Source organism: Saccopteryx leptura, chromosome 11, assembly GCF_036850995.1.
Source record: "Saccopteryx leptura isolate mSacLep1 chromosome 11, mSacLep1_pri_phased_curated, whole genome shotgun sequence".
In the NCBI taxonomy this organism is placed as follows: Eukaryota; Metazoa; Chordata; class Mammalia; order Chiroptera; family Emballonuridae; genus Saccopteryx; species Saccopteryx leptura.
This window is the reverse complement of record NC_089513.1, coordinates 34,174,427-34,202,349: the sequence shown is the minus strand read 5'-3', so window position 1 is coordinate 34,202,349 and position 27,923 is coordinate 34,174,427. Positions and strand designations below refer to the sequence as shown.

The following is a 27,923-nucleotide window of genomic DNA, read 5'->3' as shown; positions in this document are numbered from 1 at the left end:
GGTTTGACCCTTGCCTTTGATGAGAAGAGAAGCTTCTTCCCAATTCATCTCTCCCTGTGCTCTTCTTTTCATTGTGAAATACTCCAAACATATAGAAAAATACAGATGCCAATAAAACAGACATCTACATATAAATCACCTTGACTCAGCAAATATTAGGGGTTTGCCAGATCTGCTTTAGATTTTTAAAAGAAAGATATAATTTTTATACTCTTTGTGTTTATTAGTGAGATTGACCAAGAAATTTTCTTATTGTAGTGTACTTATTTTGGAATAGAAGTTATATTAACTTCATAAAATGAATTAAAGATCTTTCTTTCATTACCTTTAATTGGAATATGTATTAAATGAAATAATGGAAAAGTGTCAGTGTATTGGTAAACTTTTATCTTTAGAGCTATTTATAATAAGTGCTTTGTGTGTATGTGGGGGGGGAGGTTGCATATTTATCCATTTTAAAAATAATTTTCCAAATTTATTCAGGTTCTCTATTTGTAAGTTAAATTTGAAAAGTTATAAACTTATAATAGTTTATCTGTCTTTGAAGATATTGTCTAAAGTCATAGAATTACTTAAACATATTTTAAAATTATTATACCTGCCTTGTAAATCTATATTATATCTCAAATTATATGCCTATTTTTTGTTTCTATTAATGTTCATTTATGCCATCTCTCACAAGAGGTATGCCTGTTTTATTAATCTAATAAAACTATTTTGTTCTTTTTTTCTATTTCATGAATGCCTACCCTTCATATTACAATCTTTTATTTCATCTCAAGTTTTTATTCTCTTGTTCATTCATTAACTTCTTGATTTGTACATTTAACCTATGAATTTTAAATATTTTTTATTATCAAATATATATAGTTTACCTTTAAAACTAATTGATCTGCATTTTACAAATTTTGACATTATTTAGAATATTTTGTAATTTTTATTGCAAATTATTTCCTTTAACTTATGAAACACTTAGAAATGTGCTTTTTGAATGCACTAATTGATCTGCATTTTACAAATTTTGACATTAGAATATTTTGTAATTTTTATTGCAAATTATTTCCTTTAACTTATGAAACACTTAGAAATGTGCTTTTTGAATGCACAAATATATATATATATATATAATGGGTGTGAGAGGACTGGACCATTGCTATGTGGAAAGAAGAAGGAGGTTTTATATTATTATTCAGTATTTGTTGAGAATCACCAGTTATTTTTGTTTTATTTTTGTTTTCTTACTGTCCCTTGAGTGCTGACAAAAACATTGCTTTCTCTTAAAGTCTCAGTGCAGTGCCCTATGTTAAATTCATTGGTTCAAGATTGATTATTGAATTGCTGAAGTCCTCTATATTCTTAAGACAACTTTTTTGTCTTAAGAATGAAATTAAATATGTTAATACTTCCAGCTGTCATTGTACAATACCAATATCTCTTTTTAATTCTCTTGTTAGATTTTGAGTACTATACTGTTTAAACGGAAGACTAATAAGGTCATTATATTTTCCAAGTGAATTATTTCTTTTACACTTAAGCAATGACCTTTTTCATGCCCAATAAGATTTTTTTACCTTTATTTTGTCTGATGTTAATGTTATAGTATTGTTTTTTTTGTTGTTGTTGTTGTTTTGAATATCTGCCTAGTATTTCTTAGTTTATCTCTTCGTTTTTATTTATTCCATACAATGTTCATTTTAAGTATATGTCTTATAAGCATCATATAATTAAATTATATAATATAAAATTAAATACAGTATTTCATTTATATTTATATAATTGTATTGGACTTAATTAAAAAAAATTCTTCTCCTTTTATATGCCTTCCACTTGATTGATTGAGTTTTCTTTCCATGCATTTATTTGGAAAATATGAGCCTTTTTTTTTTCAAATGGCTACCTGATAGAGTTTTTAACAATGTAAAATAATAGTCTGTGTCTCTCTTTTCCCCAAACAGTGCCAATCACACCTTCCCATGTTGCATGAATTATTGTCTACTATTTTATTTCCACTTTGTTTTAACTCTCATTAGATATTAGCATTATTTTTCACTGTAAGTTTATTTGGAGTTACTCAAGTCTGTTAGTCTTTTAGTTTACCATTGCTTTAGCTACCCACTCATTCCTTCTTAGATTTAATTTCTTTATTTGTTAAGAACATTTACTGTTATTTCAGCACGATTCTCTAAGGGAGTTTCCATTTTGGATACTAAAAATGTTCTTGTACCATTGCCATTTTGGGAAACTTTGTTTTTAATGAAATTCTAGAGGGACGCTTATTTTTTTCTTGGCCCACTAAAGATATTTTACTATCGTCTGTTATCTATTGAAGATAAGGTTTCTGTATCTTATTGTCATCCCTTTAGAGGCAATCTATTTTTGTTCGAAATTGTTCTAAGATATTCTCTTTATTTTTGATGTCGTGTGGTCTAAGGCATTTGTCCTTCAGATTTAGAGTATTGCTTTATTGAGGATTCGTCATTTTTCCAATCCTAAAAATTTCAGCCATCAGCTCTTTAAATGTTGCCTCTGTTCTATCTGTTGTGTTTTCTCAGTTTGAAACTCCTACAGCTATGCATTCAGAGTGCTTATTCTATTCCCTGTCTTTCATCCTCTGTCCTGTTTTATCACTCGTTTTATATCCTGTATTCTAGATATTTTCATCAACTCTATATTTAGTAATTATTTCTTCTGCTTTGTTCATGGGATATTTAAAAAAATTTATTAAAAACTAATTTTGTCAGAAGTTCTATATGGTATGTTTCAATCTTGCCTACATTTTTTTTTATCATAGTGTCCTGTTTTTCATAATGGTTTTTATTCCTTCTTTTGTCTATAATTATTTAAAACAAGAGCCAACAATTTTTCTGTCAGAGGACAGAGAGGCAAAACTGTAGGCTTTGCAGGCCATGTGATTCCTGTCATAACTATTCAATTCTGAAATGTAGTGCAAAGGCAGACCTAGACAATATCTAAACAATTTAACTGTATATAGCTCAGAAGCCGTAGTTTACTGACCCCTGATTTAAAACATATTCTATTGAAATCACATTCAAATGATTCTCTTAATTCAAGTAACTAAGAGTAGTAATTCTTCTGTTTGATGCATCAGCTGACTATCCCTCGTGGTAGATTATTTTCTTGTGTCATATATATATATATGTGTGTGTGTGTGTGTGTGTGTGTGTGTGTGTGTGTGTGTGTGTGTGTGTGTGTGAGAGAGCAAGAGAGAAAGAGAGAGAGGGAGAGACAGACAGATAGGAAAGAAAGAGAGACAGATAGGGACAGAAAGGAAAGGAGAGAGATTAGAAGCATCAACTCGTCATTGCGGCACTTTAGTTGTTTATTGATTGCTTTCTTATATGTGCCTTGACTGAGGGGCTCCTGCTGAGCCAGTGACCCCTTGCTCAAGCCAGTGACCCCTTGCTCAAGCCAGTGACCTTGGGCTCAAGCCAGCGACCATGGGGTCATGTCAGTGGCCCCATGCTCAAACTGGTGACCCCATACTCAAACTGTATGAACCTGTGTTCAAGCCGGCAACCTCAGTGTTTTGAACCTGAGTCGGTGCTCTATCCACTGTGCCACCACCTGGTCAGGCATTTTGTCATTACTTTGAGTTGTGAACTCTGCATACAGCCTTCTTTTGGAAGTCAGTGTGCCTTGAGTTGTAGAATATCCTTCAAAACACACTGGCATTTCAGACTTTGCAGCTAATATTTTGATAAAGGATTGCTTTTTATGTTATTACCCTCAAAATATCCTGCATAAGAATTTTCTGAGATAATCTAGTACTTGGTGCTCTCGCAGATACATGGGGAGCACTCAGCTACCAGTGCTACCATTATCTCTGTTAAAATTAATAGCACTGTTGTTATTTATTCTGTGTATCATAGAATCCATAAATATTGTAATTGTTACCATTTATGCTCCCAAAGTTTTTGAAAATTCTGGTTAAGTACAAGAACATAGCTAAAATACTTCTTTCTCTAGCACTGCTGTCTTTGAGTAGAAAATAAAAAATATAGCTTATATTGAGTGAAGTATGCATTATGAAAATTAAAGACCACTAAGGCAAGACAAAAACACAAAGAAACTTTGAGAGTTCCTTCTGAAATATATTTTTAAAGGGATAGAATTTTATATATTCATGAGTATATGTGTGTGTGTGTGTATGTGTGTGTGTGTTCAGAATATACATATATTTGTGTGTACATGTGTGTGATTTTTCATCTAGAGTAAATTTATGCCTCTTGCTTTTTATCACAGGACACTTGAAATGGACCAAAGCTGAGGACATTGATATAGAAACCCCAGGATCTATTCTTGTCAACACTAACTTGAGGGCATTAATAAATAAACATACGTTTGCTTCCTTACCTCAGCATTTTCAACAATACCTCCTGCTTTTGCTCCCAGAAGTGGATAGACAGGTAAGTAGATGTCTAGACATTTGATATTAGTCACTAGTTATATTATTATGAAGTGTTATCGAAGATGATTGATAAGTGGATGGACCATTTTATAATAGTATATTTATGTAATTTATATACTTATTGTTAGCATTGGTGTATTTGTTTAATCTGCCAAAACACAATCATCTTTTTTCTCTCAGTAGTGAGCCAATTCAAAATTTAAAATGTAGCACATTGCCATAGTATGAAAACAATAGGCCTCCCCACATTGGGAATGAAAAACAAAGAAATCCAACATTCCATTATCAAATAAATCTTTGAAGAAACTGTTCCCTTGCCCGGAGGGAATATTGAAGTGCAGTAATAAAAGGCCAGGGTTTCTAAGAAATTATGTAAATGTTTTTATTCTCAACTCTTTCCAAAAAGCATTGAAAATTTGTTTGCAGTTGCCTTCTGAGAGTGTATCATCATGAATATGATAGCCTATAAATAATCACCTTTTATCTTTTTTTCAGTATAACTGAAAATGATTTACATGTATTTTTGTACTTTGAAATGCTTCTAAAATAAAGAAATAGAAATATAGGCCCATGATAGCAGGCATCAATTGTCTTCTAAGGCTGTTTCCTTAGAAAAGAGAAAAGACATCATTACATAAATTTTTATTAAATTTCACAAAACTTAATAAATGGTAAATAGGAAACAGTTCCTTGTGATTCTCATTTCAGTAAAATTTGACACTGTTTATAGTTTCCAGTTGATGGATATAGTGTGTATATGTTTATGAATTTGTATCTCAAAATGATAGGTACATCCATAAATTGAAATGATCGAGATTGATTCAGTATTTCCACATAACATGAATGATTTTTTTTTAGCTTTTTATTTGTTTCAATTTCTACTGACCCTCTTCCATACATACTTAAGATGTGTTGAGCTGTATAGTTTTTTATCATTCTTATATATCTCTTTGGTAGAGATTACTGTTAATATTTGGAAAAATATTTTCATTTTGTGTACATTTTTGTTTAGGATTTAGCCTTCATTCTACAAAAATCATTTAATATTTACTATGAATTTGATGTTTTAAATGCTTTGGAATAATGGAAAGATAACAAATGACTTTTAAATTTTTATGAAATCAATGATTACATGCACTCTAGTTGGACACATAGGCTATATTTGTAATAATCAAAATGTGATCTAGAAGGAGATAAGTTTAAGGGGAAAAGCACAATGTATTGAGTTTTCATATGCAGAAAGAAAGAAATCAGAGACAAATTTAAGAATGGGCCTTGAAATATAGGCAGATTTTGAAAAAAATGATGGAAATATACCAAGTGAAAGTTTCAAAGATACAAAATTAAAAGCTAATTTTGGGGACGTCTGGAATTTAGGTAGAATGGCACAAATGAGTCTGGAAAGACAAATTTGAAGCTGATTTTGAAAGATGCTTGTGTATGAGGCTAAAGAGTTCTGAACAGTGTTCTCCCTGTGTTTGCAGTACAAATCCATCGAGTGCTTTTGAGTAGAGCTGTAATATATAATATTGTTGCCTTTTAAGAAAATTATTCTGGCAGTGCTAAAAAAGAATGTTAGAGATGGGAAGCATGAAAGTGAAAGGAATGGTTAGACAGCAATTTTAGTTGTTCCAAAAAGGCAAAATGAGGGCTTGAATTTGGAAAATAGCATTGAAATAAAAGAGGAGGAGGATAATGTTGTTATTATCTGCATCATCATCATCCAGAGGTAGCAGTTTTACATTTTGTCAAATGACAGTTGGAGTTAGATACAGAGAGAAGCCACTGATGACTCTTGATTTCAAGCTTGTGTTACTGAGAATTGAGTTCAGGAAATAAGAAAAACGTGTGTGTGTGTGTGTGTGTGTGTGTGTGTGTGTGTGTGTGTGTGTGTGTTGACTGATTTTTTAATTACATACTATTTCCTCCACTTCAATATCTGTGTGGTTTACCGTTTTTGCAGTTCTATCTCCAGCTCCTGGAATAGGGTTTTGCATATACAAGATATCCAATAAATCTCTTTGGAATGAGAAATGACAAATTGTCCCAAGATTAGCCCAATACTTCAGTAACCCAGGAGGCTAGTCTAAGCCCAGTATTTTATTCAGCCTGTTACAGTTTCTGTTACTCAGTTTTTTCTAGTCACTGTGAGAAAATAAAACAATAGCTGTCACAAATAAAAGTTAGTTCATCAGGAAATTGTTTATTCAAGAAATATTTATTGACTGTGTATTCTGTGCTCCATACACTTTGCTAAATATAGAGGATACAAGAATGAACCTTCTAGAGAAGTAGCAGACAGAAGGGAAAACAACCGCATGCTAAGATACTGTTCAACATACACTTTGCTCCTCACTAGGAAAGGAGTCTAATAACTCGATAGAATGACACCAAATTTAGTATATGACTGGGCAAAGCAATATAGATGTCAACATGGAAGACCAGAGAATGTCCTTGGAGGGTACAGAGGATAATGAACTTTAGTCTGAAAGCAGTATTGGAGATGATTTCATGGTGGAAAGAATACTTGAACGTTCAAGGACTAATAGGTGTTTTATAAGCAGAAGCAAAGGACAGTGAATTTTACAGAGGGAGAGCATGTCATTTACCAGGACTTGCTGCTTGTGTGTACCAGATGATTCAGCAGTCCAGTAAGACTAGACCAGGGCAAAGAGGTGGGATACTATGTTGAGGGTAATGTGGTTGACAATCTTGGTGACCTGGTTGCAGTCTAAGCTCTTTGAACTTTTTCTGAATGGAATGGGTACCATCAGAGACTTTTCAAATGAGAAGTGGCATGCATAGAATAATTTATACAAATAATTAAGTGACTGGACAAAAGGGAGGAAAGAACATCCAAAGGACAAGTAAATAAACTGTTTTCTCTTAAGAGCCCTGTGAATGATGTGTTGGACAGGCAGAAAGGGAAGACACAGGGGAACTGGTTAAGAGACAATTGTAGTAGTTGAGATCTGTGATAAGGGTCTGACCTTGAGCTTTGGCCTTGGAAATGAAATGACTGAATTCCAGGCATACTTTCAACCCAGATGAGTAGGAATAAATGACAGATTCCCTTTGAGATGGAGTTGTAAAAAGTCTAGAAGGGAACTAGAGATTTTATCTAGGGTGACTTAGAAGGACAAAAATGCTCTGTGGTCCCATCAATATTTGATACCAACAAATTTAGAGTGGTCTCTGTCTTGAGGTGAGCTCAGCCCTCTCTCTTGCTACCAAAATTGCGATGTTTAGCTTATAAATATCCAAATGGGAATGGATACCACTATTTTTGGGGACAGAATCATTAGAAAGGCATGGAAGTGGGCATCTGATTGCATAGATTTATTTGAGTCTATGGAAGGTACTAAAATTATGTGAAATACCTGAGAATTTTACTTGTGTGGAAGCTTGTCTTCACATATTTTTACAGATTTTGAAATTCTCAGTTGCCGTGTTTCCTTCCTTTGACTGGCCCAGGTTTCTGCCTGATTTCTCCCCAGAAGCAGTCCTGTAGGACCTCCGACTCTGGCCCATATGAAGCCAGGGTTCATTGTATTGTATGTCTTTAAAATTTGATAAGCTAGGTTTTCCATTTATCCTGCTAGTGCCAACGATCATTAAACTAACCTGTCTGGTATTTTGTTTTTCTATACTTGTACTTTTCTTTCTTTTTAAGAGGTTATTTTTATTTTAGGTTACAATTTTTATTTGCTCCTGGTTGTTTTATAAGATTATTACCTCTAGTTTTATGTTTAATTTTACTTTCCACACATTATGCTGCAAATAACAGAAAATGGAACTCAAACTGACTTAACTCTAAAGGAGATTTATTAGCTCAGGGACTGGAAGAGTGATGTTAGTTAGAGTGGGCTTCCAGTTGTTCGTCCTGGTTTCAGTTATTGTTAAGGACCCATTTAATTACTATTTAATGAATTAACTTTACATCTCCTCCCTTGTTGTTGTTATTGTTCTAAACCTGAATCTTTTGTGGGATGATGGCTATCTGAATAAAAAAAAAATGGTACTTACCTCTTAGTTCATATTCATGAAGAAAATATTTCTATTTCAGTATTTCAAAGGAATGACCTAAGAGTCACACTAAAGGTACTACTTAGATCACATGACTACCTCTGAAGCCAGATGCTAGCCGAGGAAATGAAATATGCAAATTGGTTTAAAGCAACCAGGCCTTCTCTTGAATTTTAAAAGTAAAATGGTGCACTGTGGTGAAGGTCAGAGATACTTCAGAAACCTAATTGTTAGGAGTTTCTATTAGAAGGATATGTAATGAGGATGGGATGAGGAGAAGCTTGGTAGTCAAGTAACAGTGCTTACTATAGGAATGGAGTAGGTATCAAGTTTAGTTTACACATATTGGGTTGAGATGCTTCTACTACCATATGAAATGTTCAGAAATGATGATATATTCAGGTTTTGGGACTGGATAAAATGGAGTAAGTGATAAAATCTATATAGATTCTAGTGTCAGCTGTGGGATTTGAGGCAACTGAGAGATATCATATTAGTTTCACAGGAATTCAAGTATTTGTGAGAGAGTGTGGATAACAAAGAGTATGGGACAAAGCCAGGGAATAGACAGAAAATGCTAATCCATGAGAAATCGTAAATGTGGACATTACATACAGGAACAGTAGCAAATGGACATTAGGAGGTCATAGAGGAGTAAGATGAATGTCTTCCCTTTGTCCCTCTAGATCCATCCTTCAACCTTCTTCACTCTGCTTAGCTCTAGGAGGCTAACTCATATATGGACTACTTCATCAGAGGACCTGTGCCTTCTGTTATTTTTTTAAATTTTTTATTTTTCTTAAGTGAAAAGTGAGGAGGCAGAGAGACAGACTCTTGCATGTGCCCCGACCAGGATCCACCTGGCTAGCCCCCTTCCAGACAATGCTCTGCCCATTTGGGGCTGTTGCTCCATTGCTCAGCAACAGCTGTTTTAGCACCTGAGGTGAGGCCATGGAGCCATCCTTAGCGCCTAGGGCCAACTTACTCAAACCAAGCCATGGCTGCGGGAGGGCAAGAGATAGACAGAAAGGAGGGAGAGGGTGAGGGGTGGAGAAACAGATGGCAACTTCTGTGTGCCCTGACCAGGAATCAAACCTGGGATGTCCATATGCTGGGCCGATACTCTACCACTGAGCCAACCAGTCAAGGCCTGTATTTATTTTTAATTTTGAAATAATCATAAACTTTGGAAAATTTAAAGATACATAGGGAATAGATTTCCAGCTTGATGATCCATCCTGTCCTCCTTCCTAGTATATTATGACTCCATGATTTTATTTTCTACAAACAAGGACATTTTCTTTCATATACACAATCCAAGCAATTAAGACCAGAAAATGAACAGTAATCGGTATTACCATGGGATTCTTAGACTCTATTTAAGTTGAGCCTGTTGTCCCAATAATGTCACTTTTAGCAACAGGATCCAGTGCAGAATCTGTCATTGCATTTAGTTGTCATGTCTTTTTATCTTCTTCATTCTGGAAGAGTTCTTCAGTTGTCACTAAACTTTTTTTTTGACACTTTTTGAGTATGTGTGATGTTTCCTTGTGATTAGATTCAGATTAAGTATTTTTTGGAGGAATATGATAAATGGCACACAATTTTGATTTGTCTCAATACTTATGATGTTCACTTGATCATTTTATTAAAATGTATCTGCTGAGCTTCCCCCGTATCAAGTTACTTCTTCCCTGTTTGTAATTATATTTTATGAGGAAGTTCTTTCAAACTGTTTAAATATACTGTTCTTCCTTAGACTCTCAATTTATTCATTTATTTATATCTATGTGGTTGCACAGTTTCCTATTTTCTCAGTAGGTATGCTTGATAGTCCCACATTTGGTCACTGGGAACCTGTTCCAATGGTTCCTATGTCTCCTGACATTATTTTTGAGCACTTCATTACTTTGAAGTGCGTCAGATTGTTCTAGTCTTATCTTACATTTTCTTTGCCCTGGCCCTGGAATGTCCTCTTTGTCCAAGGAGCCACGGTTCCCTTTAGTGGAGGATGGTATTTAGAAATCAAGATGTCACAAAACGTGCAGCCTTTGCTATTAGTGTGTTGCTGCTCCCAGATCTAGAACAAAATGATGAAATATACTAATATATTTCTAAGTCAGAGCTAGGAAATATAAATAGAATATGAATACATAGAACACATGTGTGTACATGTATGCATGTGCAAGCACCTTCTTACTTCTGTATCTTGAGGAATACCTAATAGAAAAAAAGAGTATAAGCCTAGTCACAATATATAAACATAACATCATTTATGTCTATATTTATTTATATATGTATTTCTATTTCTACATTTATAAGCCATGAATTCACAGTAAAACCTATAATATTAATCTAATACCCATATTTCACTCTAGTTTTCTTTTTTTCAGTGGCTGTCTTATACAGACAGTGAGACACCCTTAATATATCTAAATATTTGATTAATCCCCTTGCAGATAGCCAGTCTACCACCCTGGTCACCACCCCCTATGGATGGTCTCTTTACTGCACTCAGGCACTTACTTCATGAAAGGCTGCCTGCAAGCCCATCTGGACTGGGCAGCCTCCCCTTCCTTCTTGACTTCTGACATTCATATCAGTACACTCCTCAGGCACATGTCATCCTCATCATGCTCTGCTTCTACAGCCATTCCTAGGCTTTCCCCACATGGGCACCTACCTCATCCTGCTAGGTACTGTGACTATACTCTGGGCTGTCATGGGCCCCCTCCATCTCTCCAGTAGCACAGAGACCTACAGTGTTATAAGTTTAAGACCTGAATTGTTCAGGAGGAAAAAGAGAAGGCTCTCTTGGTTCTCACAGAGTTCAGCTTTTGGGGAGCCCCACAGAAGGCTGGGTGGAGGAGGAAGAGGAATATGGGATTGAGCCCCTCACTTGCCCTGCACACAAGCTGTATCCACTGACCAGCTCATATCAGACTGTCCTGTCTATACAGCACTCTGTAAGTTTGGATAAGCCCTTTCTCCCTTACCTTTGAGATACTAACCCCCCCATTTTTAGTTTTGGTTTACTGTACTATCCTCTGTGGTTTTCTGCACACTGACCACAGCTTTAAAGTCACGTTAATTTACTCTCCTCAAATAATCCTAACTTGAATGAGCCCTCTGTTCCTCCTACGTCTCCCACGTAACAACCTTTTGGGGAAGTCACAGTTCAAATCCTCAAGGAAGTAATAGTTCTAGAAGAGAGAGATGTAGAAACGTATAGTTACAGAATATGTCATGTGGTGGTGTATGCACCATATGCACATACAGGAAATCATTAAATTGTCTGTGGGAGTTAGAGAAGGCTTCGAAGAAAAAGGGTTATATGAACTGGGTGTGGGGAGGTGGAGGAAGTTCACCAGGTTAAGAATAGCAGGATATTCTAGCATAGGAAACAATGGGCGTCAATAATAACAGTGGTTACGCACAATACTAGGCCTTCTACATAGATTATCACTAATCCTTACACTAACTCTCCAAAGGGTTTGTTTGATCAGTCTTGCTTTCTATATATGGAAACTGAGAATCAGGGAGAAGCGAGGGCTTACCCAACTTCTCCCAAGTTAAAATATGAGATACAGGATTTGAACACAGATTTGGCTGACTCTAGGCCATGCTCTTTTCCCCCACATGGTGAGCCTCGCCCCCAGGACACACGCAGAGGAGTGTATGATGTCCTTCAACACATGGTTGAGATGGCTGGGATATAGGGTGAGTTGAGGCTAGAAAGGCAAGTTGGAGCAAGCCTTTATAAAAGACTTCATAGGTCAGCAAGCAATAATATATTGAATATATTTTAAATATATTGAAAATTTACATTAGAAGCATGACATGCTCAGATTTATTATTTTAGAAACGAGGTTCCATGGAAGAATGAAGCCTGATGCAGAGGAGGGAGATCCCCCCACTTCACACCTTGCCGTGGCTTAGCCACACTATCTTCCTTCCTGTCCCTCAAATCTCGTTCTCTCTTAACCTCCGTGTTTGCTGTCAGCTCTGCGCAAAATGCTTTTCTGCTATCTTTTGACAAGGCCCTCTCATTCTCATCCACCAAATTATTCTCAGTGGCTTCTTCTCCCAAAGTCTTTTCCTGCCTCCCCTGCTATCGAATATACCTTCTTTAGTTGTTTTCTATATGATTTTTCTGTTTACTTCCATCCCTGTACTTACCATGAATTCATTCATCTTTCTCCATGAGAATAAAAGCCCCAGGGCGGTGGCTTTGTTTCTTCTGCTCACTGTACATGGCATGTACTGAGTGCTCCGTAAATGGTTTCTGAATGAATAAATATAGGCTGAGAAATTATTTATATGGTTAGTTTAGTGTGTTGGATAAACATAAGAACTTTAACCAAGATTTCATTATAGAATGAAAAAGAAAGACCTAGTTAATGGGACAGTGTATCAGTTCATTAGAAGTGTCATAACAAAATATGGACTGGGTGGCCCCAAAACAGACATTTATTTTCTTACCATTCTAGATGCTGCAAGTCCACAGTGCTGGCATGTTTGGATTCTCCTGAAGTTCTTTCTTTTTTCTCACTGGGTTCTTACTGGGTTTCTCTTTGTGCATCCACATCCCTGGTATCCCTTCCTCTTTTCATAAAGCCACCAGTTATATTGCATTAGCACCTCACCTATGTGACCTCACTTACCTTTAATTTCCTCTTCAAACACATTATCTCCAAACACATTGGGGCTGATGGTTTGAACATATGGTTTTTTTGTTTGTTTTTTTGTTTTTATAAATAAATTTTTATTAATTTTAATGGGGTGACATCAATAAATCAGGTACATATATTCAAAGAAATGTCCAGGTTATCTTGTCATTCAATTATGTTGCATACCCATCACCCAAAGTCAGAATGTTGTCCGTCACCTTCTATCTAGTTTTCTTTGTGCCCCTCCCCCTCCCCTTTCCCTCCTCTCCCCCCTGTAACCACCACACTCTTGTCCATGTCTCTTAGTCTCATTTTTATGTCCCACCAATGTATGGAATCATGCAGTTCTTGTTTTTTTCTGATTTACTTATTTCACTGCATATGTTATCAAGATCCTACCATTTTGTTGCAAATGATCCGATGTCATCATTTCTTATGGCTGAGTAGTATACCATAGTGTATATGTGCCACATCTTCTTTATCAAGTTTTCTATTTTTTTTTACAGTGATTAAAGCCTTTAAGCAAACTCTTGGCCAATACAGCAAGAATCCATAAAACTGTAGTGTCCTTAACATGTTCACCAAGTCCAAGTTGTCACTAACACCATTCCAAATCCCTGCAAATGCAACCCAACCCCAGTTCAGTCTGTTAGGAGCTATCACAAGGAGCAGGAGTCCAGGAAAAGTCCACATCCAGGAAAAGTCCACATGGCACTGGAATTGTTGTCACAATTCTATACTTTGCAGCTCACATCCAAGTCCCAATGACCGCTGCTTCTAGCTGGTAATGATTCAGGTAGACTGGAAAAGCCATCTGCAGCATTTGTGGAGATGGAGTTTCTGTTCTTCTCTGCCTGGAGAGATGAGACCAGGTTGCTTTTCCCTGGGGCTCTGCAACTGTGGCTTGCTAAAGAGAACCTTGGGATACACTAAGCTGGGTGGCAAAGGTAAATTCATAATAGAAGTTGGCAAAAGGGGGAAAGAGAGCTCTAAATTAGGAGTAGGTCCCAGCCTGAAATATGAGTGGGGCATTGAGGTAGGAGGAATAAAGGAAACACTATATATTAAACAAAGCAGCAGAAAATAGGATTTTCAACACCCACAACAGAGATCTTCGAGGGAAGAATAAAAAACCTGACTATTCAGGCAAGACATAGTTAAGTGGCCCTTGTGCAAATGAGATCAGTTTACCTGCTTCTTGGAAGAAATACCCTAGGCTTGTCCACAGTGTTGTAGATGGGGCCGATGGCCCTGGGCACCTTCAGCCTTCAGTGGCAAACCCCAGCATTCTGGGCAAGGTTAGGTCATAGGTGGCTGGAGCAGGGCTGGAAGAGACTGAACCCTCCCTTAGAGGAGCGAGGGAAAGCCTACCTTCCAGCGTCCCTTTTTCCTCACAGCATAAGGCATGTAAGCCTGGCAGGCTTTAGCTCAATGACCTTCCTTTCCACTATTGAAACAGGACCCAGATGGCATCCTATGAAACCCCTTTGGGGTGTTGGAGCCTTTAAGGGCGTATCCTAAAAGCTGGTAGTTCACCTGATCTCTATTGGGCTTTTTCTGCCTCTTGGTACCTTAAAAGCCATGCTCAGAAGATCTCGCTGAGGGGTTTGAGGATCCCCATCCACCTATATAAACCTTTTTCATATATCTGGAGCTATTTGGAAAAAGACAAAACAGTGTTATTAGCTGGATCAAATAAAAGAAGGTAGAAGTTTGCAGGAGAAAAAGATTTGGCGTCTCCTGTTCATCAGCATTCAAAAGAAATTTAAAAATTTTTAAGTAAAAAGCATGATATGGTAGACGCATAGGAGTTTCAGGATATGACTCCCCCTTTTAAATTTTTTTAAACTGATCTTAAAATATTTGCTGGGTACACTTTAATAATACCTTGACTTTAAAGATTGTAAGAAATACACATAATTTGAAAGGTTTGACAAAATACAGTAAATGCTTTTGCTATATATGCAGGAGCATTGTCAGTTTAACCAGTTTAGGAAATCCAATAATAGAAAAATGCATACAGACAATGAGCTATAACATGCTTAGCAGCCTCTCCTGTTCTGGCAGAGGTTACTATAAATCCAGAATAAGTATCCACTGTAACGTGGACATAGGACTATTTGCCAAATGAAGGTATATGAGTAACATCCATTTGCCAAAGTTGTCCTGGTAGGAGTCCTTGAGGGTTAACTCCAAATTAGGGGACAAATTGTAGTATAGGACACCTTGGACAGGATTTACCAATCTGCCATGCTGCTTCCCGAGAAAGTTGAAACTGTTTACACAGGGCTGCAGCGATCTGGTGATGAATAGTATGAGACTGAATTGCTCGATCTGTCATGGTTGCTCCAAATAATTTTCTTTTGGGTAGCTTGATCAACAAGGGCATTCTCTTATGCTAAAGCTCCAGAGAGCATGGAGTGAGCTCGAGTATGTCCTATAAAACATGGAGCTCTATGTTGACATACAAGTCTTAGAAGGAGGAACTGCTGAAATAGTTCATCAGCAGTTGTCCCTAAGACAGCAGTCTTTATAGTGGAAACACCATAAGTAAATATTTGCTGTCTGTCTGTATATAGATTAAAGGGGGAATATGGCAAGTGCTGAAAAGCCATGATAATGGCATATAATTCTAGTCTTTGAGCTGATTTTAAGTTGACTGTTTCAGTATAAAGTTGTCCATTGATTAGCAAAAGCGATTTGCCATTTAGTGGAAGTTTCCCAGAGCCATTGTTGTTGATCCTTTGAAAAAAAGGAACAACAATAATTTTGAGGCTCAAAACCTATAAGCTGTAAGGGTCACCTATGCCCCTTGATAATCCAGGAGGCAACAAGATCAAAATATGGAAGTGTATTCCATGGACTATTAGATGGTTCAATGTGCCCAAGCTGTAGCTGCTCTTGTACCAATTGAGCAGCTGCCCTAAGTTTCTCCTGAGAAAGGGGCCATTGGTCTACCCATACAGGATTATCTGATTTCAAGTAATTGGGTCTGCACAATGTATTATTGGGGTAGCAGGAGGCCCCTATGCTAAATTTTGATATCCTAATCCACACCTTCTGGTATTGGGTGCCATTTCTATGGGGGTGAGAATTCCTCGCTGTTCTTTCCCTAGTCCCTTAGTGGGCAAAAATCCCCAATCAAGCATCTGAGTACTGACTAAACCATTAGGACTGACAAGCAACGCTCCCATATTTTTCAAAACATCTCTACCCCACAAATTAACTGGCCATCCAGGGAGCACATAAGACTTAAAAAAATCCAGAATGACCTTCTTAATCTTCCCAATGTAGAAAACTAGAACTTTCTTGAGGGGATTTACTCTGCCCTATACCTTGTAATTCTGTGGCTGCTGGATGAGTGGGCCAGGAAGGAGGCCAATGTAGCTTAGCAATAACAGATACATCAGCTCCAGTATCTAAAAGTCCTTTAAATTTATGCTCATGTATTGTTAGTTCCATTTCAGGGCATTCCTGACCTATTTTTTTAAATCCAATTGGCAAAATCAAAGGAGCCAAATCACCAATTTTCTTGGGGCCCCTTTTGCAGGATGTGGCCTGAGAAGCAGAATTAGCATCCTTATATTGTTCTTCTAACTGCCTGAATTAGCCCTGAGACAAATTCTTTTTTTTATTATTAATTTTAGTGGGGTGACATTGATAAATCAAGGTACATATGTTCAGAAAAAACATCTCTAGGTTATTTTGACGTTTGATTATGCTGCATTCCCATCACCCAAAGTCCCATTGTCTTCCGTCACCTTCTAACTGGTTTTCTCTGTGCCCCTCCCCTCTCCCAACCCCCTCCCTCTCCTACCCACCACCCTGTAACCCCCACTCTCTTGTCCATGTCTCTGAGTCTCATTTTTATGTCCCACCCATGTATGGAATCATATAGTTCTTAGTTTTTTCTGATTTACTTATTTTGCTCAGAATAATGTTATCAAGGTCCATCCATGTTGTTGTAAATGATCCAATGTCATCATTTCTTATGGCTGAGTAGTATTCCATAGTATGTATGTACCAAAGCTTTTTAATCTACTCGTCCACTGACGGACACTTGGGCTGTTTCCAGATCTTCGCTATTGTGAACAATGCTGCCATAAACATGGGAGTGCATTTCTTCTTTTCAAACAGTGCTATGGTGTTCATATGTTTTTGAAGTGACACAGTTCAGTCCAACACAGACATTTCAGAAATAAAATCATTAAGACTTGGGAATTGGGTTTGGGGGAGAAAGGGGAACTGAATACATATCTTTAGGCAGTAAGTGTTTATTGGACATCTGAGAATAGCAAAAGAATGGTACTGTATAAAACTAGGTGGTTCTTGCTGGGTTGCTCCGTTAGTGGGAGTGGCATCCCGATACACCAAGGTGGTAAGTTTGATCCCCAGTCAGGGCACATATGAAGAATCAAGCAATGAATGCATGAATAAATGAAACAACAATTCAATGTTTCTCTCTCTCCCTCCCTCCCCCTCTGCCTCTTCCCCCCTTCCCCTCATCCCTTTCCCTTTCCTCTTTTCTCCCCACCTCCATCCTCCTCTCCCTTTTCATCCCTTCTTTTCCCTCTCTCCTTTTCTCTCTCTCCCTTCTTTCCTCTCTTTCTCTATAAAATCAACAAATAAAAAAGTGTTTAAAGCTAGGGTAGACTTAAACATGTTTTTGCCCTAAAATTTGAGGCAGTTCCTGGGAGAAATTAAGCATGAAAGAGAGGATTTGATTTATTGAGCAGTTTTAGAATAGATGAGAAGGAAAGGGGATTGGAGAAGAAGCTGGTTTAAGTTTTAAAACATGCTGATTTATCAGATCAGAGTGAAGAGAATGAGTGAAGAAATAACTAAGTGGGAAGTCAGGGTTTTTCAGCTGTGCGGTGGTGTATTTGATCAGAGACTAGAGGTCTAGGGGTTTCAGGAGGGTAAAATGGCTTTGAATACAGCTTGATGGATTGTCCTATGGATTCATCCTGGGCAAGAAGTTGTTGCTGAACAGCATTGAGGCCCTATTTGAGGTTCAGTGAGGGTGGACACAGTTGATCTACTGTGTTTTACACCCCAGTAATGCTAAATATTTGTGCATTTAGCTAGGTAATAGATGTGCCAGAAGTTGGGCTTTATGAGGGTTGGCGTTTACAGAGGCTCAAATTGGAGGAGCTGAGAGATATTAGTAGACTTAGTGAAATTCTTATAGAAGTGTTGATTATGGGGTTCAGGTTGGATAGGGAAAAAAGCAAGGTCAGAGGAACTGGAATAAGTAGAGGTCTCAGGAAGAGGAAAATGGGGGATAAAGGAAGAAATACATGTGTTGACTGGTGTAATAGAGTCTCAAAATATCAGGTTTAGGTAAATACGTGGGTTAAAAGTCTTCTTGTTGGCTATAGTATTTAAGTTCAGAGATCAAAAACAAAGAAACCAAGGAGTCTGAACTGGTAGAATTGCAGCTAGTTCCTCATTCAGTCCCATGTAGGATATTCGTTGAATGAATTCAGTGCTTGGGTTTCTGGCCATGCATGTCTTTGTGCACAGCTCTCTGTAAGATAAGCTGGGAGAATTTTTAGAACCTCTTTGATTATGCATAGCAGATCCTTCTTTCTCTAAGGATTTGTACTTTATAAACTGTGTCTACGTAGAACCATTTTATGACCTTTTTAAAATATATGGCAGCTAGTGGAATAAATTTCAATTAAAAAAAGTGGAGTCATATTTAGGTTTTTATTACATTTTTTAATTGAACATCACTGATGAATAGATTGCTGTCATTTCTGTCATCTGTGTCATTTCTAAGTGATGTTCAGTTCTGCCCTCATTTGGTGGTATCGGGGCGATCAGATTGTCTCTCCAAATACTTGTAAGACCATTCCCCAACTGCTTCTAAATAAATTATGTCTATTATTTTTTTCCAAAAGTTAATTGCAGCATTTCAATCCATCCTTACTGACCTCCCAGTTTCATCCTGTATTCATAGCTGTGTGGCTGTGGTCTGTTAAATGATTAGCCACTAAAGGATATGTACTGTGTAGGCTCTTTAAAATCCTGTCTAGCTCTGTGCTCTTCAGGTTTTTGCACTCACTGGCAATAATGCACATAATTTTAACTGTGAAGAATGTCATTAAACTAAAATGGAACATTTACACAGTCCCTTTTGCAGAGAATTTTGGACTAGGAAAATGAATGTGTGTGTCAGACATTTTACAGCACATGAGAATGTGATTTATTGATATCTGATGGCTCTGTTGGCATCAGTGTATATATTTAAAGAAGTCACACAGCCTTTATAAATGCAAATGGGAAATGGCTTTCCATCTTTTTCCTCGATGGAAATAGCTCATACATTTGCAATAACTCAGGCTCTTCTTAGGGATTGCTCTATGTACCATATATATTGATTTAACAATTATATAGTTATTTTATTCTACAAATAGCATATATAATGAAATATCAGTTTACCTAACAGATTACAAAAATTCAAAAAGCATTAAAGATATGTACAAATACTAGTATCTTAAGCCTTTAGGTAAAAGTAAGTGTGTACTTGAGCTGTAATTATTTTAATGGAACTGACACTTTGGTTTTTTTCCTGCTTCTGAAAGCATATCTTAAAGTACTTAGGATATTCAATATTCCTTCTAGCCTAAGTCACTTACTGGTGATAGTAAATCATACAGGACCAAAGATACCCTTTTAGACCATGCCTGGAGATTTTTATTCTTGCCATTTGAGCTTTATGCTCATGAAGGGAAGTGATTTCATTTAAATAGTATATATTTCTTAGCTATCTGGATAGTTAACATCAAATCCTGTTTGTCAGTATCTACCTCAATATATGTCAAATAATGTATCAGCTGGATTGAATTGCGGATGATCAGGTAATTGCATGTAATAGGTAATCCGACAAATATTGCTGATTTCAGTCCTATGAAGCAGGCAGTTAACTGAGACGCATGTGTTTCTTTAAGCCGGAAAACATCCCATTCATGCGTGGAACCACTTCTTCCTCTTTTATAATGGACACCTGAGAGGGTGTGTTTGAGAAGCCATGTTAGCTCAACTCCCACCACTCCCATATAAAATTATTCAATATTTAACCTTGTCACTTAATATTTACATAATTACTTTGATTGTTAAATAAATCATTTAATAATATATGTTGGGGTAACAGCTATCAGTTTATGTCAGAATGGAAGATAAGGAACTTAAACCTTGTTTTATCATAGAAATAACTAAAAGTTGAGAAAGGGAGTCATGCATGTGGCAGATTACACATTAGTTCCTGTCATCTTTTTTTTTTTTTTTTTTTTTTTTTTTTTTTTTCCAAAGCTGGAAACGGGGAGAGACAGTCAGACAGACTCCCGCATGCGCCCGACCGGGATCCACCCGGCACGCCCACCAGGGGCGATGCTCTGCCCACCAGGGGGCGACGCTCTGCCCCTCCAGGGTGTCGCTCTGCTGCGACCAGAGCCACTTCAGTGCCTGGGGCAGAGGCCAAGGAGCCATCCTCAGCGCCCAGGCCATCCCCGCTCCAATGGAGCCCCGGCTGCGGGAGGGGAAGAGAGAGACAGAGAGGAAGGAGGGGGGGGGCAGGGGTGGAGAAGCAAATGGGCGCCTCTCCCGCGTGCCCTGGCCAAGAATCAAACCCGGGTCCCCCGCACACCAGGCCAACGCTCCACCGCTGAGCCAACCAGCCAGGGCCAGTTCCTGTCATCTTAATAAAGGACATTTCTATTTTTTTTTTTAATAAAGGACATTTCTAATGCTAAGGTCACTATGAACCTTTATGAACAGGTGTCATACAGTGAGTCATCTCTAAATTAGACTAAAGGATGAAAAGGAAGAAAACTGACTTATCAAATCACCTTTAGAACCCCTAGTAGTTATTAAATACTATTCAAAAATAGGTGCCTAAAAAGTTCTTTGATTCCATTTGTACCATTTCTTAAAGATCATTGTCAAGGTATAAAAAATCAATTATAAGATGAAGTGAACACTATAGTAATGTTTGAATTTATGGATTAAGGTGGCAGAATAAGTATGCATTTTTAATTCCCTTTCTGGCTTCTAACTTCTCATTAGAATGAATTGGCTTTTCTTTTTCATTATTGTATTTCTTTATTAGCCCTGGAACCTAGGAGAAGAATGTTATTCAGATGCCAAATATGGTGAGGAGTTTCTGCAGGAAGTAATAAAGGCAAGACTAGATTGAGCTAAGAGATTACTAAAATGAAAGTGAGTGCCTGGAAAGGTACGGATGCTCTTTGTGGGATCTGACCAAAAGGGTCAGCAGATTGGCCCTACACAGACCCAGCTCTGAGCCATCAGGGCCAGAGGACAAGGTTCAGTCTTCACTGTGAGCAAGTCTCCATACTGATCTTGCTCTCTATAAATCTGCTTTAGGAGTTAGTCTCTAACCACAAGGATCCCACTGCAGCGCACGTTCCAATCTTTGTTTGCTAGTGGGTTGCCTTGTGTTCTGTGTTCAAAGACTAGCTGTTTTGCTAGCTAAAGGGATGTCTGACCTCACTGATGTATCCTTAAATATACTGCTCACAAAAATTAGGGAATATTTTATCGGTTCATATTCATTTTGAAATATCTCCTAATTTTTGTGAGCAGTGTATATGGTTAAGACATTTTTTTATTAAAGAATCCATTCCTACTCCTCACAAGTGCCAAACCTATAGTACTTGGGCGGAAACATCAATGAGGCAAACATACACATCTCTCTGATCTTTGAAAGATTTACACAAGGTCCAAGAGTTTCTGACAGAAGCCATCTCGATACCTAACACAGATCCAACACCTATTGACCTGTCTCAGAATAAAAAGACAAATCAATGAGACATAGGAAAGACTTGACAGTTCAAATAAAAGACCCATTGTGACAATGCAGAGAACAAGACCCTCTCTGTGTTTGTGAAACAGGATAAAAATGATTTTGACAATATCTACTAATAAACTGAAGGCGATTCAAAAGAATTCAGTTCTTTAAAATATATTTTCAGGGCACACAAGAGAAGTGTCCATATGCTTCTCCACACCTCCCCCTCTTGCTTCTCTTTCCCTCTCTCTATCTCTCTCTTCTCCTCCTCTCATGCAGCCATGGCTTGATTGGAGCAAGTTGGCCCTGGGCGCTGAGGATGGCTCCATGGCCTTTGCCTCAGGTGCTAAAAAATGGCTCCGGTTGCAGTGGAGCAAGGGGCCCACATAGGCAGAGCATCATTCTCTATTGGGCTTGCTGAGTGGATCCTGGTTGGAGAGCATGCAGGAGTCTGTCTCTGCCTCCCCTCCTCTCACTAAAATATATATACATATATATAATATTTTTTCAGTTTTATTAATTGAAGTTTTATGGTGGTCTGTGTAATGTTCTAGACACTGGGGACATGTTCCACGAGACTGTCATGCATCTGCCTTCATTGAAGGTATAGTCCTGCAGAAGAAACAATATTGGAAGTTGTACCTGTCCACAAAGCTCCCTAGGAATAGATGTTGAAGGAGAGAGAGAGAAGGCTTATGAGTGGGCATATGAGTGAGCTTGATGTAGTTCAGTTATTTGGAAACAGTTTGATACTTTGCAATCTTAAATTATCTTTGGCAGAGCTAGAACAATACTCAGTCTGTGGGATATTTCTCTGCATCACTGAGATGTGTTTTTACAGACTGATGGGTGGGAAGAGATCCTGTGTACACAGGCCTCTATGATCTGTGTTCACTTCAGGTAGTTCTTCCCAGCCTCTGTTCCGTCACTTGTATGCACTGATCAACGCTTCACTGCAGAACTCCAGAATTCTCTCTCTGGGATGCTCTGGTTTTCGTTTTTGATTTTCTTCTTTTCTTCCTCAGACTCCCAGCTTTAGTATCTTGTTTGCCCAATAGATGGAGGGTGCTATCATTTACTGAGGGAGGGAAAACTGGAAGAAGAACACCTTTTCAGCTTGGGACATGTTGTATCTGAGGTGCATTTGAGAAATAAATATGAAGATTTTGAATAAGAAGTTGGCTAGATAGATCTGAAGATTAAACAAGAATTCTAAGTTGGAATTAATAAAAAAAAATTGGGAACCATCATCAAATAGCTTTTAATTAGAACCATTGATATAAATGATATGTATTATTGAAAAGAAGGAAAAGAGAGCCAAGATTAAGACTTGAGATTTCCAAATCTTAATGGCCAAATAAAAGAGATTAAGTTTGAAAAAGAGACTGCAAAGACATAGCCAGTGAAATGAGGTAAAAGAAAACAAAAAGTGTGTATCACAAAGTCAAAGGGGTGAATATTTAAAGAGTAGGCTGAAATTTATATAATGTTGAAGTATTGAATCAGATGAGCATGAAGAGTTAACCATCCGATATCACATATGCAGTTCACTACTAATCTTAACAAGAACTATTTTTGAGGCATGATAGGAGGAAACACCAGTTTGGAATGGCTTCAGAAGTGAATGGAAGTAGAGAATTTGGATAGAACACTTTATCTTCCCCTGCATGTACAGAGAAACAGAAATGGAGCATCTTAGAATTTCTTGTTGAGTACATGAGGCCATTGTTCATTTTAAAAATGGTATTGTAAATGGGGTCTTTCTCTCATTAATATAGTGTTTTGTTTTGTGTACATGTATATGAAAGATTTTTCTTAGCAATCTTATTTAACTTTTCATCATTTTTAATTGTTTTCTATTTTATTTAACGTTTCCCAGATAATCATTTCACTTACCAAGAATGGTCATTTTATTTCCTCCTTTTTAGTTAGTATAATATTTAGAACCGTTTGTTTAGTAGGGAAGAAAGATTAGATTGGCATGTGGATTGAGTTAAAGATAAAAGGAAGTAGGGAGTATAGATTTGTCTTTAAGAAATCTGGCTATGAAGTGGAAAGGACATCCGGGTAATTGAAACAGCATAATTTAAAGAGAAAGGTGAGGGTTTTGTTTGTTTAATGCATATTTATTTTCTCCTGGGAGAGGATTTAATAGGTTTAGTAATCAAAGGGATAGGAGTCCTTTAGAGAGGTAGCAATTAAATAATCCAGATAAGAATGGAAGTTATGATGATCCCTGAAAACACAGGGGTGGAGGTCATGATCCAAGTACCAGTGAGAGGTTTTCCTTAGAAAGAAAAGTGGGGAGGAAGGAAGTGGGTGAAGAAGATGGGCATGAAGTTACTAGTAGAAAGTCTAGGGGCTTCCCATCTGATCACTATGGTTATTTTTCCCCTAGAGAATGAGAAATCAAAATTATGGATAGGTAGTGATGGGTAGGGTGAGCATAGGGAGGAATGTAAAAAACTTGAGAATGGAGTTTGAAATAGTTACTGAAGAGTGAGAAAGTGAGTTTACTTAAAGAAGCACAGTAGGCTATCTGGAGAATGACAAGTTGCTCACAGCTGATGGCATAATTGTCAAAGCTGTTTGCTTAAAAGAGTGAATATTCCCAAGCACTGACTGTAGAATGGTAAAATCCACCATGGATTGAGTTTTTGTCATGAGTATCTCGAGATGCACAGGAGGGCAAAAATCTTAAGAACATCATGGAGCAGAAAATCTAAACTGGAAAAGGTAGGCAATGATGCAAGGTGAGGTGAAAGTAAAGGGATGGTTGGCCAGCAGGAGTTCATAATGAGATCAAGAGTGACCACAGTAGGAGCATGAGAGCAAATCAGCTGGAGACAGGGTGCCGGGTCAGCATAATAGATAATAAGGGTTATAGTGATCTAGCAGTTTGGAGTTTTTTCCCAGTTTCTCCCCAAACATCTATAGTCTTTTTTTTTTTTTTTTTTTAGTTATTAATAGCTCTATAGACAATTTGAGTTTCCCTTTATGATTTGGGGCTTTGTTCAGGTTTGGCAATATATTCCTGTATCGGTTTATACAAATACCTTTCTAAGTAGTTTAATAATTTAAAAAATATATATTTTAAATTTTTTTTCTTAGATTTTTTTAAGTGTGAGTCCTGCAGTTAATTTTGTTTTTCTTTTTCAAGATCCTTTGTCTGTTCTGGGGCCCTGGTTCCATACGTATTTTAGGACCAGCCTGTCATTTTCAGTAAAGAAGCCAACTGGAATTTTGATGAGAATTGTCTTAAATCTATAGATTACTTTGGAAAGTCTTGTTATCTTAACAACATTAAGGCCTTGGATATATCAATCTTGATGTCTTTCCATTTATTTACATCTTTAATTTCTCTCAACTATGTTTTTTAGTTTTTAGAGTGTATGCTTTTATTTATTTTGTTAAATTTATTCACTATTTCATTATTTTTAATGTAATTATTAATGTGTTTTTCTTTATTTCATTATTTGAATTGATGAGCTATCAAGTGTTGCTGTCATTGTGGTTCCCTTATAAATTGACAAATCATTTTTCTCCTTCTTTTAAAATTTTCTCTTTGGCTTTCAGCATTTTTACTATGATGTATCTAGTTGTTTATCTCTTCATGTTTATCCTACTTAAAGCATGTTGAGATTCTTTGATTTGCAGATTAACTTTTTTGTTAAATTTGAGAAATTTTGTCTGTTACTCTTGTTACCCATTTGTTGGTGCACTTTATTGTGTCCCACATTTCTCTGAGGCTCTGTTTTATTTTTGTCATTCTTTTTTCTTTCTATTCTTTAGAATGTATAATCTCTGTTGCTCTATCTTCACATTTGCTGGTTCTTCCTCCTTCTAGGTCCAATTTATTGTTAACCTCATCTCATGACATTTTCATTTTAATATTTTACTTTTCAATTCAAAATTTTTAGTAGGTTCTTTTTTATTGTTATATTTCTATTGATATTCTCTATTTGATGAAATACTGTCATCATGTATTCCTCAATATATTTAAGCATGGTTTGCTTCAGTTATTTAAAGATAGTTGTGATGGCCATTTTGAAGCTTTTTTGTATAAATCCAACATCAGTCTTCTTATAAGCAGTTTCCTTCCAGTCTGTGGGTCACTTTTCTTCTTTTTTTTTTTTTTGTCTGTGTGTGTGTGTGTGTCCCTATCCTTTTCCTTTCCTCTCCCTTTCCCTTGCTTTCCTTTCAACTTTTTCTTTTCCTTCTTTCCTCCATCCCTTCCTCCCCCTTTTCTTCTTTTTCTCTAGGCATTTTAGGTTATATCTTTTATCATCTGTATACTGATTCTACAGCCCCCTTCTCCAGGGAATTTTTGTTGTTGATTTATTATTAATTTGATTAGAGACTTCCCTGGATTATTTCAGCGAAATTTGTTTTCTCGGCTATGTAAAGTCTCTGATGTTGCTTCTCAAAGGGCAAAGTCTTGGCCATGATCATAGTCTTGATGGAGTTCTCTTTTTCCTTTCCCTGATGTGTCTGTTAAATGCTTATAAATACCTGTGTTAAATATAATGTTTAAATTATTTTTACTTAAAATAGGAGAGTACTTATAATGGTAACTTTATTATTATGTATCATAATTTTGAGGGGTTTGTATTTCTTTTGGGGAATGGGGTAATCAATTTGCAATAGATTTTCAAATTATATTTGCTATTCATAAATATTGTGAGCCTAGTTCTAAGTGTTTCATTTCCATGGTAATCAGTGGAATGAAATTGATGCATAGGGAGTTCAGAGGTTATAATGGTACTTAGAAATATGTTTAATCTTTTTTCCTGCCTAGAGTAATTTTTTTCATCAAGCCTTTAGAGATTTGTTTTTATTAATTGATTTTTTAATGCTAAAATATTGGTAATTTGCATCTGTTGTTTTGTACATAGAAATATCATTAAATGTTAAGAGAAAGCAAGAATTTATTAATGTATGGTTGATAAAATGATTCAGTTTTCCTGTTTTCTTTAATATCCTCTTGGGATTGTTTCCAGAATGTTACTTTTTGTACTCTGTGTTTTTCTTTAAATTATTCATCAAATGTTTTATCTATTCAGAGATTGCATTAAATGGAAAAGAAGAGCTAGAAAAAAATATCTGTTAAACAGAATTGGATAAACTCATTGATATTCAGATATTATTTGATATGTTTAATAGCTTAGATATATTTGCTAATATAATTCAATATTTAGTATACATTTGATTTAAGAAATAATGGCTATTTTTGCTTTTGGGGGTATCTTAAAGTACATATACATATATTTCATATTACAAAAGACAAAGTAACTTTATAGCTATAATGAAGCTAACATTTCTTGTGTTTTTAATATAAACTAAATATGTTTCATTTAGGAAGTAAAAACACTGTGGTACCATCCCACCAACTTTATATGGTATAGCTCCACTTCAAATCTTAAAGATACACCTCATTTTTAAAAATTTGACTGAAAATATTTTTTTACATCAAATGTGTTTGACAACTTTATCTAAATTTTAAAATGTGGTCAGTTAATCCCTATAAGCTTTTACTTTGTGTAAAATGAAGCTTAATTAGCAGCAAAATTAAGTTTTTACTCTAGATTTTTTTAAAATATGCCAAAATAACAGATACGGTAATTGCTGAAAATGTTAAGCCTCCATTATTTTGAGCAAGCCCCCAAGTTTACCTTGGCCATTTCTGATTTTGTCAATCCTGGGTCTTCCTGGGTTGTCACATTTATTTTTCTTGTTGTTCTATAGGTCAGCTATTTCTTAACGTGAGGGAGCAATGGAAAGAAAACATAATTATTTCTTTATTTTTATGTAAATTTTAAAAAGTATAACATGCATACAGATAAAAGCCCATCTGATACCTCTATAGTTTCAATCTATAGTATATCATCTATATATTGTATTGTGAGTTCACCACCCAAAGTCAAGTTCCCATCTATGACCACTTATCTCCCCTTTACCCTCTTTTACCTCCCCACCCCTCTCG

At 36.5% G+C, this 27,923-nt stretch overlaps 1 protein-coding gene across 1 annotated transcript in view; it reads left to right on the top strand.

Moving 5' to 3' along the window:
• Positions 1–27,923, top strand: part of ASXL3 (ASXL transcriptional regulator 3) — a 186,845-nt gene that overhangs the window by 113,479 nt on the left and 45,443 nt on the right. Inside the window, exon 9 of the mRNA XM_066353262.1 lies at positions 4,264–4,427. Coding sequence (XP_066209359.1) covers positions 4,264–4,427 — 164 coding nt within the window. The remainder of the gene's footprint in view (positions 1–4,263; positions 4,428–27,923) is intronic.